General features: G+C 39.5%; 1 protein-coding gene across 2 annotated transcripts in view; it reads left to right on the forward strand.

Annotated features, from left to right (window-relative positions):
- Window positions 1-13,038, forward strand: part of BckdhB (Branched chain keto acid dehydrogenase E1 subunit beta) — a 38,755-nt gene extending 25,717 nt beyond the window's left edge. For both annotated transcript variants that reach the window (XM_071662856.1, XM_071662857.1), the window contains 4 exons: window positions 2,560-2,731; window positions 4,913-5,058; window positions 7,357-7,443; window positions 12,485-13,038. In XM_071662856.1, coding sequence (XP_071518957.1) covers window positions 2,560-2,731; window positions 4,913-5,058; window positions 7,357-7,443; window positions 12,485-12,625 — 546 coding nt within the window. In that variant the 3' untranslated portion in view covers window positions 12,626-13,038. The remainder of the gene's footprint in view (window positions 1-2,559; window positions 2,732-4,912; window positions 5,059-7,356; window positions 7,444-12,484) is intronic.
- The last annotated feature ends 3,075 nt before the right edge of the window (window positions 13,039-16,113 follow it).

Genomic DNA, 16,113 nt, shown 5'->3' on the forward strand with positions numbered 1-16,113 from the left:
AGGATTGGCAGAATGCATGCATAGTGCCCTTGTACAAAGGCAGAGGGGATAAATGTGAGCATTCAAACTACAGAGGCATAAGTTTGTCGAGTATTCGTGGGATATTGGATGGGAGGGTATTGATTGAGAGGACAAAGGCATGTACAAAGCATCAGATTGGGGAAGAGCAATGTGGTTTCAGAAGTGGTAGAGGATGTGTGAATCAGGTGTTTGCTTTGAAGAATGTGTGTTAGAAATACTTGGAAAACCAGATGGAATTGTATGTAGCATTTATGGATCTGGATAAGGCATATGTTAGGGTTGATAGAGATGCTTTGTGGAAGATATTAAAGAGTATATGGTGTTGGAGGTTTCCAGTGAAGGTCGGTCTGTTGCAGGGGTGTGTGATGTCCCTATGGTTGTTTAATTTGTTTATGGATGGGTTGTTTAGAGAGGTAAATGCAAGAGTTTTGCAGAGAGGGATGAGTATTTAGTCTCTTGGAAATGAGAGGGCCTGGGAAGTGAGTCAGTTGTTGTTCGCCGATGACACAGCTCTGGTGGCTGATTCAGGTGAGAAACTGCAGAATTTGGTGACTGAGTTTGGAAAAGTGTGAAAGGAGAAAGTTGAAAGTAAATGTGAATAAGAGCAAGGTTATTAGGTTCAGTAGGATTGAGGGACAAGTTAATTGGGATGTAAGTTTGAATGGAAAAAAATTGGAGGAAGTGGAGTGTCTTAGATATCTGGGAGTGGACTTAGCAGCAAATGGAACCATGGAAGTGGAAGTGAGTCATAGGGTTGGGAAGGAGGCAAAGGTATTTGGTGCAGTGAAGAATGTGTGGAAGGAGAAAATGTTATTGTAGAGAACAAAAGTGGGTGTGTTTGAAGGAATCGTAGTTCCAACAATATTATATGGTTGCGAGGCATGGGCTATAGATAGGGTTGTACAGAGGAGGTTGGATTTGTTGGAAAGGAAATGTTTGAGGATAATATGTGGTGTGTGTGTGTGGGTTTCATTGAGTAAGTAATGAAAAGGTAAGAGAGATGTGTGGAAATAAAAAGAGAGTTGTTGGGAGAGCAGACGAGGGTGTGTTGAAATGGTTTGGACACATGGAGAGAATGAGTGAGGAACGATTGACAGAGGATAGATTTGGAAGAGTTGGAGGGAAGAAGGAGAAGCAGGAGACCAAATTGGAGGTGGAAGGATGGAGTGAAAAAGATTTTGAGCAATTGGGGCTTGAACATACAGGAGGGTGAGAGGTGTACAAGGAATAGAGTGAATTTGAATGATGTGGTATAACAGGGTCGACGTGCTGTCAGTAGAGTGAACCAGGGCATGTGAAACATCTGGGTAGAAACCATGGAAAAGTCTGTGGGGCCTGGATGTGGATAGGGAGCTGTGGTTTTGGTGCATTACACATGACAGCTAGAGACTGAGTGTGAACGAATGTGGCCTTTTTTGTCTTTTCCTGGCGCTACCTCGCTGGAAGGGGTGGAGTGGCAAAAGATGAGAATAAGTGAAGGTAGAGTAGATGAGGGTTAGGAGGTGTTTAGGGAGGCAGTACTGACATGTGTAAGAGAATTTTGTGGCATATGGAAGGTGTACATGTGATGATGGGTAGTGAGTTGTGGAATGAAGTTATGTTGCTAGTGAAAAAGAAAATAAGTATATTGTCTTTACACTGGGAGATGTACAAAAGAGAGTGGCAGTCGGTTAGGAGGAAGGTGCAGAGGCTGAAAAAGAGGGCAAATGAGAGTTGGGTTGTGCGAGTATCAGCAAACTTTAAGGAGAAAAAGAAAATGTTTTCAAAGGATCATAATGAGGTTTACCTCGTTTCTGCATGTTACCGCTTCCTTTTTTGCTCCCATCACCAATGTTCCCATTCGTTTTCGTGTGACCTTCAATATTAGCCTTTCTTTGAAACAACATTCTTCCTGAAACCACCTCGCACAAGACATTGTCCTCAGATTTTTCCTTTCCAACACCTCCACCTTCCTTCATACATCCTTATGTATAGCCCATGCATCACATCCATACGATATCACTAGGACTACAATACCTTCAAATGTACTTATTTTCGCCCTCCCAGATAATGATGTCTATTTCCCTACTTTCCCTAATGTATGTAACCTTTCTTTGACTGTTCCTAGCGCTACCTCCCTAACGCAGGAAACAGTGATCAAGTATAAAGGAAATTAATGAGTTGGTCTTGATTAGGGCTTTAAGTTGCCCATGTTGTCTCAGAGAAAAATTGCTCTCATTCTTGAGACTTTGTTTATTTGGAGTGAAAAAGATTTTGTGTGATCGGGGCCTGAACATGCAGGAGGGTGAAAGGAGGGCAAAGAATAGAGTGAATTGGAGCGATGTGGTATACCGGGGTTGACGTGCTGTCAGTGGATTGAATCAAGGCATGTGTATGGGGGTGGGTTGGGCCATTTCTTTCGTCTGTTTCCTTGCGCTACCTCGCAAACGCGGGAGACAGCGGCAAAAAAAAAAAAAAAAAAAAAAAAAAAAAATTCTTTTTGGGATGTTGCATAGTCATCAAATTTGAAATATAAATAACTGATAATTCTTTTCACAGATTGTGGTACCACGAGGACCAATCAAAGCTAAAGGTCTGCTGTTGTCCTGCATTCGTGACAACAATCCTTGCATCTTTCTTGAACCAAAGGTTCTGTACCGCTCGGCTGTAGAAATGGTTCCCACTGAGGAGTATACCATGCCACTTTCATCTGCTGACATCCTTGTCGAAGGTAATTTACTTTACATCTGTGTGTATGAGTAGAAACCTTTAATTTCTTTTGTTCACTACATATTAAAGGCATAAATTTAGGCAGTATACATTTTCTATTGTTTTCTCATCTCACTGTACTCTAGAATTTTTTCTCACTTATGGACAGAGCCCTATGAGCATCTTATACAGCATTAAAACTCAAAGTTTTGCCTCCAAAATAAGGTGTATGCAGGAGGATTCCCTCCCTTTTGACCATCATAAAACAACATATGGGACTTGTTCACAGGATTCAGCAACTATTCAGGAACCTGTACAAGCCAGTGGGATTAATGCTTGGAGGTGTGGTATGGCCTGGTGACGTCTCACCCTCGTTCATTTATATTTGCTGATTTGTGTTGTTTAGACTTGCTGTGAGTTGCATTATGTTGCTTGCATTATTATCATTTTCAGTTCTGACCTTCAGATTAGAGGCTGGAGGGTATTTTTTCTTTTATCCATGGGTTTTATATGACATGACTTATGTGTGCTTTGTTGTTCCTTAAGAATTAGCATCTCAGGAGACATGATAGCGGTGGCCACAATATGGTGGCACCTTAGACTTTATATTGACAGTCAGCCTCTGCCAGACTTTACTTTTTTTTTCCCAGTTGAGAGAATTTCTTGCCATTTCATTTCAGAACTGCTTTGATCACACTGGCTTGAATTTGATTCTAGGTACTTTTTTCAGCTCTTAGATATGACAAACTTTATGATACTTTTAGATTATCTGCTGATTCCACATGCAAGCAAAGAGTCCCAGCTTTGAATCCTGAGCTGCTTCTCTTATTTCTTATTTTGGGTGGTTTGCTTGCATATTTTATTCTTTCTCTTAGATAATTACCTTTAGGTTTGAAGAGCTTCAGCTGTCTCAGTAACAAAAAGCTTACATAAGATGCTTGGCTAGGCAGTTGATGGATGTGGCTGTCATCATTAAAATTTCTATTACTCATAGCCCTTTTTCCAGGGGTTCCTCAGCTCCATGGCTGCACCACACTCAGCAGCAGGATGGGTCCCTTTGAAGTAAGAATTTTTTCAAAACGACTGTATTCTCTTTTGTCAACTGATGATAATGTGGTCGTGCCAAACTTGACATTACATTTACATTGTAACCTCAAGCAGGTGGTGGAGCGATAGTGCCATTAATCATGAAATACTTACATAGATAAGAAGGATCCATGCTGCCAGCCAGGGCCTACCCTGAATTCAACATCCTCTCACACTCGTGTAACAGAAGGCATACTACTTTTTGGGGTATTTTTTCCAATGATCTAAGAAAGAGGTGTAACTCAGCACAGAGAAAGGGTTAAGCAATTGAGCTAATGGTATGAACCTTAAGAATGCTTTGTAGCACACTGCTGTTAATGCTTGAGTGAGATACTGTTCTTCACTTCAACCTTGTCAAGCACATCTTTACTACGCCCTTGATACGCCTGAATTCATTTCACCCATGACAAATATACCTCAATTCAACCTCAGTATATGCATCTTCTCTACACTCTCAATACTACTGGTCTTTGATAAGGTGTGGATTTTGCTGGAGAGGAAAAGAATAAAGATAAGAAATACAATAAAAAGGAGAAACAGTGCAAAAACAATAGCAAGGAGGCAATGAAAAGAAGAAACTGAGTAGAAACAATGTATTCTTTCTCACGCGGAGAGACAAAAATATGGGAATTTTATTTAACTTTTGGGGGGTCAGTAGAGACAAGGAATCCTCGCTTATGTATCCAAGTAAAATGTGGGTTTATATCCATGGAAAAGCTATTGAAGTACAGGAAGTTGTCTTGCATATTTTGGAAAATGAATTTGCAGTTAGGAGAGTGAGTTGCACAGGAAGCTGCGACCAAAGAATGAAAAGGTGTTGCCGAGATGTTATGGCTGTATGAAGAAAACAGTAATGGAGAGAAATACTTAAAGATGTAGTTGAGGATAGCAAGTGGAAACTTATCTAAGAAAATTGGAGGTGAAATTGGACAGATTTGAATCTAATGTATAAGAGGAGTGTCAGTATGGATAAGGTTCTGTAGTGGCTATACAGACAAAATGTTTTGTAGATAGAAACTGTTGTTTTTTGTAGACTACAGAGTATAGTTAGTAAGCATGTTGAAATATCTTGATTAAAGTAATTTTTTTCTTAAATTATAATTTCCATATTTTGCAGGTGAAGATATAACACTTTTAGCATGGGGAACGCAGATCCATGTGATGAGAGAGGTGGCAGAGCTTGCACGTCAAGAGCTTAATGTATCTTGTGAAGTGATAGACCTTGTCACAATTCTACCATGGGACCAAAAGACGATTTTTGATGTAAGTGAGATGTCTTGTAAGTTTTTTCCTATTAGTAGATAATTCCTAGGGTCTGCATTAATAGTACAGCACCATTTGGTAGTCCACTGTATATTTGTACACTCCTCTGTATCTTGTTAAGATTACCACAGTATATCCTCATGTAACAGCTGATCTCATTTATGTTTCAGTCCCTGACTTTTTGCCAAAACATCCTAAATTTGTCTCATACCTCACAAAAAAGTCAACCTCAGGTTTTGAGGGGCTCTGGTACAGTCATTTGTTGCCATCCCTTAGACCCTCTCTATTAGCTCTTTGTGCTTCTGTAAATTGTAAGTAGTAGTTAGTAGGCAGCCAATGACCAGGGAGATATATAACTGTTATTACCCACCTGGATATCAGGATCATTAGTGATGGCTCCATAGTGAGCCAGCATATCAGTGGTTGTCAAGTTGCACTCCTCTGTTCCAGGTAGCTGTCTTTTCTCTCTGCTTCACCCACACACTGACTGCTGGCATTCTGTCCACAAGCATGTGATCTCTCCTTGTCATACATAGAACGTGACAACACTTAATTCACACCACTCATTCTTTGTAACTCTAGATTTTCCTGTGGTGAGCACTATCCCTGGTAGATGGTAGTAGCATCAGATTGGAGTTGTAGGTAGGAAAATTAGGCAGGAGCATTAGGTAGAATTAGTAGGTTGGAACATTAGGCAAGAACATCAGTTTAATCCAGGTGGTAGAAGAAGTCAGGAGGAACATTAGGTAGGAGCCTATGCAAACATTGCGCTAGAGTTGCCTTCTGCCAGTACCCAGTTAAGGGTGAGGCACTAAAGACTAAGAAGTTGCTCTGGAATTCCTCAGTTATGAAGACTTTTGCTATGGCCACCCCCTTGAGGGACTTCCCAGAGGAAACAGGCACTGAAGGTAAAGTTAGATAGATAATATCTTTAGATGCAGAGCCAGACTTGAGAAGCATATTCTAATGTTAGCCTTTTGTATGATGTGAACAGCTTGCTGAATATTTCCTCCAACATGAACTTGAATACATTTCTAATATTTGCTTGCATATAGTTGATCTTCATTGTTTTTCTAGGATGAGACTCTGGTGACAGGTTATGGATGATGTTGACTTCCTAGTCTTTCTCATACAAAGATTTCCACACTTTTATATTATGTGTAATTGTACTCTATAGGGAGCGAGTTTTAAACTCAGGGGACCCCATCTCTTTAACATTCTCCATCATACAGTTTCATAGATTTCTGTCTGCATTAATCATGTCTTCACTCATTTTATTCCATTCATGCATCACAATTACATTATATTTTTTTTAAGTTCCTTGTTTAATTTCATATGTTCACTGTCTGCATCATTAGTGTGTTTTACAAATTTAATTGTTGTGATATAGTCACCCCTCCCTACTTCCTGATCCAAGGTGGGCTAATTTAAATCCTATATTATTTCCCTGTAACTCAACTTTCGTAATGCTGGTACCATCTTTGTTTTCCTCATCTGGACCTACTGCATTAGCTCTTCATGCTTCTTTCCATGAACTTGAGAAGCATATTCTAGTTTTAGCCTCATATATGATGTGAACAGCTTGCTGAATATTTCCTTATACTTGAACCAAAATTCACTCATAGAATTTGCATGCGGATAGTTGGTTTCTCTGTCTATCCTCCTGAGATGGGACTCTGGCAACAGGTTAGATGGGAGGGGTAATGTGATTAAAAGTTAAGTCATACTTAGCAATGAAGGATTAAACTATCCGACAGTTACTTGAGTGAGTTTGGTCTGTTGTGTGTATGCACCTATTTATTATTCATGGACTTTGTATGATGCTTGTTTGCCATTTTTTACCACAGGAAAGTACTGTCAAGTACAGATGGAAGAGAAGTCCTCTCATGGCTTGTTTCTCATTTCCTTCTTTTGGAAAGTAGTTATTCAGGAGGGGAGGAATTCTAGCCTCCCTGTTCTACCCCTCTGTAGTCACCTTATATGGCATGCAGAAGTTACACAAGTGGTATTTTTCTTAACTGTCCCTAGGGATGTTGATTCATAGAAGTGTTCAGCATGGTAATGCAAATTGTTTCATGTTGTGCACAAAAATAGCTAAATGAAGTCCCTGATACCTGGGAGGCTGCAACTATATTGACTTTAAAGGTACTGCATATGTTTCAAATTATTTTCATTATTATGATATTTGTACAATGAAGTTTACATAATGAAAAATAAGAAGAGGATTTTTTTGCTTTTTGGCTGTGATTTGAACTTTAAAACTTATAAGGTGATTACCTTTTGAACATTATTTTTCAGTCTGTAAAAAAAACTGGTCGACTTTTAATTGCACATGAGGCACCAATAACAAATGGATTTGGAGCAGAGATTGCTGCAGCTGTCCAGGTAAGAATAAGGATCTCTGAAATGTTGGATAAAGCATTTATAGTGTTAGATAGATGTAATGTTACAAAGACTTTAATGCTAACTTACATTCTCATTGTTGTTTTCTTGACATATGAGTGATATATATCTGTGCTAATTATAAAGATTCAGTATAAGTGCATGTTTCTTTCATTTATAATTACTCTAGGATCTCTTTTTGAAAGGATCTTGGACTTACCCAGGGCTATTTATCCTGGGGCTCCTGTAGCTCTAAGGCTGTGCTACATTCATTAGCAGAGATAAGATTGGCTCCTTTACAGAGAGAAGGTCTATGATGAGATTGTTACCTTTTCATTAACTGACCATGTTACAACCTTGCCAAAAGTGACTTTTCCAGGAGGAGTCCAGTAACACACACACACACGTTTACTTAGTTCCTGCCTTAGGAGACCCTTTTGTCTTTATGAGGCTCCTGCAGCTCCCAGAAAACACTGGCCATGTCCAGTGGTCAGGACCATAGGTCATTAAGTGTAGTGATGTCATACACATCTATGTTTGGAGAATGCAGGGTAGAAAGTGCTCGATGTATCATTGTCGTAGTTGCTTTGTGGGCAAGAAGGGTTGTGGGGTATGTTGAAATTGTGTTTGCATTGTTGTAGGAATGGGTTATGTATAGAGCATCAATGGGAAAGTGTAACTTATATTTGTGTTGGGAATGTTACTTCTGATGAGTATATGTCTGGTAAGGTGTAGTCTGAGACTGCGTTATTAAGGTTGCACCAGGGACAGATGAAGAAACGATGTATCTGGTCACATCCATTCATTAGCTGTCATGTGTATTGCCCCAAAACCACAGCTGTGTATCCACAAATGGTTTAGCCCAGACCCTTTAATTCCCTAGTTAAGTCCATTGATAGCAAGTTGACCCCTGCATACAACATTGTTCCAGTTCACTATATCCTGCACACACCCCTCGCCTTCCTGCATGTTCCGGTCCCAATTACTCAAAAATGTTTTGACTTCATCCTTCCAGCTCCTTTTGGGTCTTTCCTGTTCTCCTTGTTCCCTCCATTTCTGATACATATATCCTCTTTGTCAACCTTTCCTTACTCATTCTTTCCCTATTTCCAAACCATTTCAGTCGTCTGTCCTCAGCACTCTCAACCTCTGTCTTTTTATTATTGCACCTTTCTCTTGCCTTTTCTTTACTCAATCAGATCACCTCGCACAACGTATTGTCCTCAAGACATTTCATTTTCAACACATCCACCCGCTTCCGCGCTGCCTTATCTATAGCCCATGTCTCACATCCTTGTAATATTGTTAGGACTGTTTTACCTTCAAATATACCCATTTTCACTCTCCCAGATAATGGTCTCACTTTCCACGCATTCTTCAGCACTCCTAGTACCTTTACCCCCTCACTCATCATACGACTCACTTCTGCTTCCAAGGTTCCATTTGTTGCCATGTCCACTCCCATGCATCTGAAATTCTTCACTTCCTCCAATTTTTCTCCATTTAAACTCACACCTCAACTAACTTATCCAATCCAGCTAAACAATAACCTAGCTTTTATTCACATTTGCTCTCAACTTTTTCCTTTCACACTCTTGCAGACTCACTCATCAACTTTTGCAGTTTCTACTCGAATCCACCACCAGTGCAAACATCTGACTTTTCCCAGGCCCTCTCATCATCTTTAGACTGCATACTTCACCTCTCTCCAAGACACATGCATTTACCTCTCTTGCCACCTCATCCATAAACAAATTAAACAACCATGGTGACATCACACACTTTCATCTTGTAATGTTCACTTCTCATACACATGTCTTACACCCTTGATAAAAACTTCATAATGCTTCTAGCATCTTTCCTCCCACACTGTATATTTTAAAATCTTCTACAATATATCTCTGTCAACCTTATCATATGCTTTCTCCAGATCCATAAATGCCATATACACATCCATCCATTTCTCTGTTTCTAACATACAATCTTCAAAACAAACACCTGATGCACACATCCTTTGCTAACTCTGAAACCACACTACTTCACCCTAGTATGATGCTCTGTAAATGCCATTACTCTCAGTCACTACCTCCCATACAATTTACTAGGTACACTCAACAAAGTTATACCTCTGTTGTTTGAACATTCACTGTTATCCCTCTTGCTTTTATACATTGGCACTACACATGCAGTCCACCAATCCTCAGGTACCTCACTTTGATCCATACATATATTTAAAAATCCCAACTAACTAGTCAGAGACACAGTCACCCTTTTGATATATTCAGCTGCGGTGCCATCCACTCCATTTGGCTTACCACATTTCATCGTATGTAAGGCTTTTACAACCTCTTCTCACTTCACAAAACCACTCTCCATAACTCTTTAACTTCGCATACCACCCTGACCTAAACATCTTACATCTGCCACCCTATCATCAAACATATTTAACTGTCATTCAAAATCCTCCCTCCATCTCCTCCTTACTTCATCTTAACATGTTGCTTTCTGTTTATCTATGTCTCTGACACCATTCTCTTTGGGCTATCAAGGGGATGGCCATGGTAAAAGTCATAAGTGGTGAATTCTAGTGAACTCCACTACCTGTCACCACTTCCCCTTTTGCTTCTTCTATTAATGTTTGTTTTCTTGATTTTCACACATTATTAACCTCCTTCCAAAACATTCTCTTATTCTTCCTAAAGTTTACCGATATTCGTTTACACCAACTCTCATTTACCCTCTTTTTCAACCCTTGCATCTTACTCTTGACCTCTTGCATAGCAACTTTACTTCTTCATCCCACCACTCACTACCCTTTCTAATCAGCCCACCTCCCACTTTTTGCTTGCCTCATGCATCTCTTGCACATGCCAGAACTGCTTCCCTAAATACCCACTCCCCTTGCTTCATTTACTCTTCGCTTTTGCCATTCTACATTCAGTCTCTCCTGGTATTTCTTTACAAAAATCTCTTTTCCAAGCTCTCTTACTTTCAACACTCTTTTCCAAGCTCTCTTACTTTCAACACTCTCTTTTCACTGACATTGTTTCCTCTTTTCCCAAAGCCTGTACAAATCTTCACCCTCACTTCCTGAAGATAGTGACCATACATCCCACCAGCTACCCTTCACAGTACTTTTACATCCAAAGGTGTATCTTTCACACATCAATTAATATGTAATCCAGTAATGCCTACTGACCATCCCTCCCACTCATATATGTATACTTATGTGTATCTCTTTTTCTAAACCAGGAAATCCCAGTCACCTGTCCTTTTTTCAGCACACAACACCATAAGCCGTTCACCATTTCTTTTCATGATACTGAATACCCCACGCCCCCATATTATACCTTCAACTGCCATATTACTCACCGTTGCATTCAAATCACCTACCACTAATACCTGTTCTTGTTCATCATAACTTCTGACACACACACTCATCTGCTCCTGAAACACTTAGCTCTCATGATTTTCTTTTCTTATAGCCAGGTGCATAAGCACCAATCACCCATCTCTCACTATTTAGTTTTTACCCACATCAGTGTAAAATTCACTTCCTTACACTCTTTCACACTCCCACAACTTCTTCAGAAGTGCTAGTCCTTCATTAGCTCTTGTCCTCTCACCAACCCCTAACTGTACTCCTAAGAAATTTCCAAACTATTCTTCCCCTTTACCTTTGAGTTTGGTGTTATTCAGAGCCAGAATATAAAGATTTCTTTCCTCAGACGTACTACCTGTTTCTCCTTACTTCTCTTGGTTACATTCACACACATTTTGACATCCCAGCCTGAGCCTTTGAGGAGGATGAGCAATCCCTGCTTGGCTCCTTCTTTTGTTCCATATAACAAGGGCATGTTAAATGTGGATAGAGAGCTGTGGTTTCAGTGCATTACACATGAAACGTAGAGTATGAGTACGTGCAAATGTGGCCTTTTTGCATCTGTTTCCTGGTGCAATCTTGCTGACATAGGAGGCAGCAATTCGGTGATTAGGAATATCTGGTTTGAAAAGTTTAATATACTCTAGTATGTGTCTGTAAGTAGGAGAGATGGTCAACAGGCATTTTTAGATTACATATTAATTGATTGGCGTGAGAAAGAGTGACTTTTGGATGTACATGTGCTGAAAACTGATGAGATGTCTGGGGATGTCCAATCACAATCTTGTGGAGGCAAGGGTGAAGATTTGTAGAGGTTTTTTAAAAAGAGGAAAGAATGTTGTGGAGAACAGAATGGTGAGAGTGAGTGGGCTTGGAAAGGAGACTTGAGAAGAAGTACTAGGAGAAACTGAGTGTAGAATAACAAAAGGTTAGAGTAAATGAAGCAAGGGGAGTGGGTGAGGAATGGGAGGTACTTAGGGAAGCAGTGATAACATGTGCAAGAGATGTATGAGCCATATAAAAGGTAGGTGGTGGGCAGATTAGAAAGGGTAGTGAGTGGTGGGATGAAGAAGTAAAGTTGCAGGTGAAAGAGAAAAAAGAGGCGATTGGACATTACTTACAGGGAAGGAGAGCAAATGATTGCAAGATGTGCAAGAGAAAATGGCAGAAGGTCAAGAGGAAGCTGCAGAAGTTGGAAAAGTGAGCAAATGAGAGTTGGATTAAGAGAGCATTGTTAAACTCAAGGGAGGATAAAAAGGTCTTTTGGAAGGAGGTAAGTAATGTGCAAAAGACAAGAGAACATGTAGGAATGTTGGTGAAGAGGGCAAAAGGGGAAATGATAACAGGTAATGATGAAGTGAGTATTTTGAAGGATTTGTAAATGTATTTGATGATAGAGTGGCAAATGTAGGGTGCTTTGGCTGGGGTGGTATACAAAGTGAAAGTCATGGAGAATGGTTTGGTGAAGGGAGGAGGTACCAAAAGCCTTGCAGAAAATGAGAGATGCAGCTGGAGTGGATGGTATTTCTGTTGAATTTATTAAGAAAGTGGATGATTGTGTTGTTGATTCATTGGTAAGGATATTTATTTTATGTATGGATTTTGGTGAGGTGACAGAATAATTGTAAATGAAATATTCACTGTACTTTTGTTTTCTTCCAGAATGAATGTTTTCTTCATCTAGAAGCACCCATTGAAAGAATTTGCGGCTTTGATACTCCTTTTCCACACATTTTTGAACCATTTTATTTGCCAGATAAATGGCGATGTTTTAGTGCCATAAAGAAATTAATTAACTATTAAGGGTTAGGTAACATATTCTGTCCACATGTTAATAATACTTTCATATTGTATATATCTACTGTATGTATTATTTTGTATGTTAGACAGACCCGTAAAAGATTTTTCAATGTATTTGAAACCCACACAGTAAGGAAATATGTGTTTACCAGCTCTGTAAAACAGATGCCCTTCTTTGTAAGAATTGTGACATGTTTAAAGATCAGAAATTAGAATTTGTGTTGTATCTGTTTAACAGACTTTTTGCTAAGAAGATAAAGAAATAGAAGGATAGTGATATGAAATGATTCAAAATGTACTGTTATTCAAACTACCTGTGAATAGTACTGAACTTGGAACTTTTTTTCTTATTATATCCTAGAAAGAAGTACAACTGTCTTGATTATTTACATTTTGAAGACAAATCTTGACGCTTATTAGAAGTTTTAGTTGTCCTTTCATTTGATGTTTGTTTGTATGTTTGTTTGTTGATGTGTAGGAACTGCAGCAGTGTGATTGCATTAGGTAAACAGCCTTTTGGTGTGCTAAGGCCTGTAGGTACATTACTGTAGCATTTGTGCAGGCAGATGTCAACTGTCAGCTCACTATTGTTTTAGGCCCTCTGTGGATCATTTCGTGTTTATGGAGAGCAGGTCGGTAACTAAGCTCAACACATACAGTACTTAATATATATGAATTTTTTTATGTATATAACATGTTTAGGTTGAAATGTTTATCATATCATTAATAGGAAAATCAGCATTTCTTCTACGGTATCATGTTGTAAAGCTAGTGGTACAGATGGGTTCGGAATGGTTCAAGACAGATATCAAGAAGGGTTGTGCTAAGTTTGTACAATATCATGAAATTAATTTCCATGTAAAATGGAGTTAGGGACTATGGACCAAAAATACAGAATAGTAATCTGAGCATTTTTTAGACATTAATATTAGCTTCCAGTACTATCTCTCAGTTGGGTATTGTTAACTTAACATCATATCTTTATCTCCCTTATCTATATGTACTTTTCTGTCATGCATGCACTTCATTTAATGAGCTAGTTGGAAAATTATCAAAACATGTCTTCCAAACACAACACTGTTTATTCATATATTACCCTAACACAGCAGTTATTAGTTACTGCAAGAGGTGAAAAACCACTTGAGAGAACTGTATAGAAAAAATAGATAATGAATAATGTGCATTGCACATAACAACTGGAGACTGGATGTTAATGAATGTGGCATTTTTTGTGTTTTCCTGGTGTTACCTTGCTTAAGCGGGGGATGGCAGTGCTGTTTCCTGTGGGGTGGAGTGGCACTGGGAGTGGATGAAGGTGGGCAAGTGTGGATGTGTGCATATGTATATGTTTGTATCTATGCATATATGTTAATATGTATATGTATGTAATATATTAATATGTATATGTATGTATGTATGCATGTGTGGGTGCTTATGTTTATATGTGTGTATATGAGTGGATGGGCCATTCTTTGTCTGTTTGCTGGCACTACCTTGCTGACACAGGAGATGGCAATCAGTTATAAAAAAATATACAGATAGGTTGGTATATAGCACAAGATAGGTACCAACATTGATTCTGCCAAATCTAATTGTGCTACATCATGACATTAGTTCCCATGTAAATAAGGGGATGTGTTGGAAGTGAAATTTTTGAGGGCTAGATATGGCATGAGGGGAGTGTATGGAATAAATGGTAATAGGGTGAGAGAGAGGTGTACTAGTTGAAAGAGTGTGGTTGAAAGAGATGAGGAGGTTATGTTGAAATGGGTGATATGTTGTTATGTTGATATGATGAGATACAGTGAGAAGTTGACAAAGAAGATGTAAATTGTCAGAGGTTGAGGGGACAATGAGAAGGGGACACCAAATTGCAGACAGAAGGATGGAGTGAATAATATTTTGGGTGCTTGGGGTCTGAACATGGGGGAGGATGAAAACATATACGGGATAGAGTGAGTTAAAGCAGTGTGGTGTACAGGTGTCAACGTGTTGACGGTGGACTTAACCAAGGCATGTGAAAGGTCTGTAGGGACTGGTTCTAGATTGAGTGCTGTTGTTTTGACACAGTACACATGACAGCTGGGGAATGGTTGTGTGATTGAAGTCTATTCTTCAGCTGTTCTTGGTCCCTCCTCACCAATATAGGATATGGCATACAGGTATGAAAAAATACATGTATTTTTTCAGACTTGATCATGGTTTCCTGCATTTAGGAGGTAACTCCAGGAAACAGATGAAGAAAGACACATCAGCTCACATATGCGTACATACATATATACACATACATGTTTTTTTTTTGTTTTTTTTTCCCTCCGCTGTCTCCCGCGTTTGCGAGGTAGCGCAAGGAAACAGACGAAAGAAATGGCCCAACGCACCCCCATACACATGTATATACATACGTCCACACACGCAAATATACATACCTACACAGCTTTCCATGGTTTACCCCAGACGCTTCACATGCCCTGATTCAATCCACTGACAGCACGTCAACCCCGGTATACCACATCGATCCAATTTGCTCTATTCCTTGCCCTCCTTTCACCCTCCTGCATGTTCAGGCCCCGATCACACAAAATCTTTTTCACTCCATCTTTCCACCTCCAATTTGGTCTCCCACTTCTCCTCGTTCCCTCCACCTCCAACACATATATCCTCATACATGTATATATACATATATATATATGCATACATACATATACATTTATACATATGTACATATTCATACTTGCTTGCCATTATCCATTCCCAACATTACCCCACCCCACAGGAAACAGCACAAATGCATGAAGGAAAAGAAAAAACATAACTTGTACATTCTTTTCTATCCCGCACCCGATCTCCTCCTTGTGTCAGCGAGGTAGCACTTGGAAACAGAAGAGTAAAGGTGACATCTGCTTTCACTCATTCTCTAGATGTTATGAGTAATGTACCAAAACCACAGCTCCTCATCCAAACCAGGCCCCACACACCTTTATGTGGTCCATTACACACATTTCTCATGCCCTTATTCTGTCCATTGATGGCACGTCATCTCCAGTATACCACATTGTTTCAATTCACTCCAATCCATGCAGGCCTTTCACCTTCCTCCTCCATGTTCAGGCCTTGATTGCTCAAACTCTTTTTCACTCCATCTTCCCGTCTCCAATTTGGTCTCCCGGATCACTTCTGACACATATGTCCTCTCTGTCAATCTTATCTCACTCATTCTTTCCATATGACCAAATCATTTCAACACACCGTCTTGTGCTTACTCAACCACACACTTTTTTTTTTCCACATATCTCTTTTACCCTTTTAGTGTTTACTTGATCAAACCACCTCACCACATACTTTCCTCAAACATATCATTTCCAACACAAACACCTTCCTCCACACAATCCTATCCATAGCCCTTGCCTCATAGCCAGACGATATTGTTGGAACTACTGTTCCTCAAACATACCCATTTTTACCCCCCAAGATAGTGTTTTCTCTTTCCACAC

Source organism: Panulirus ornatus, chromosome 6 (assembly GCF_036320965.1).
Source record: "Panulirus ornatus isolate Po-2019 chromosome 6, ASM3632096v1, whole genome shotgun sequence".
NCBI classification, from domain to species: domain Eukaryota; kingdom Metazoa; phylum Arthropoda; class Malacostraca; order Decapoda; family Palinuridae; genus Panulirus; species Panulirus ornatus.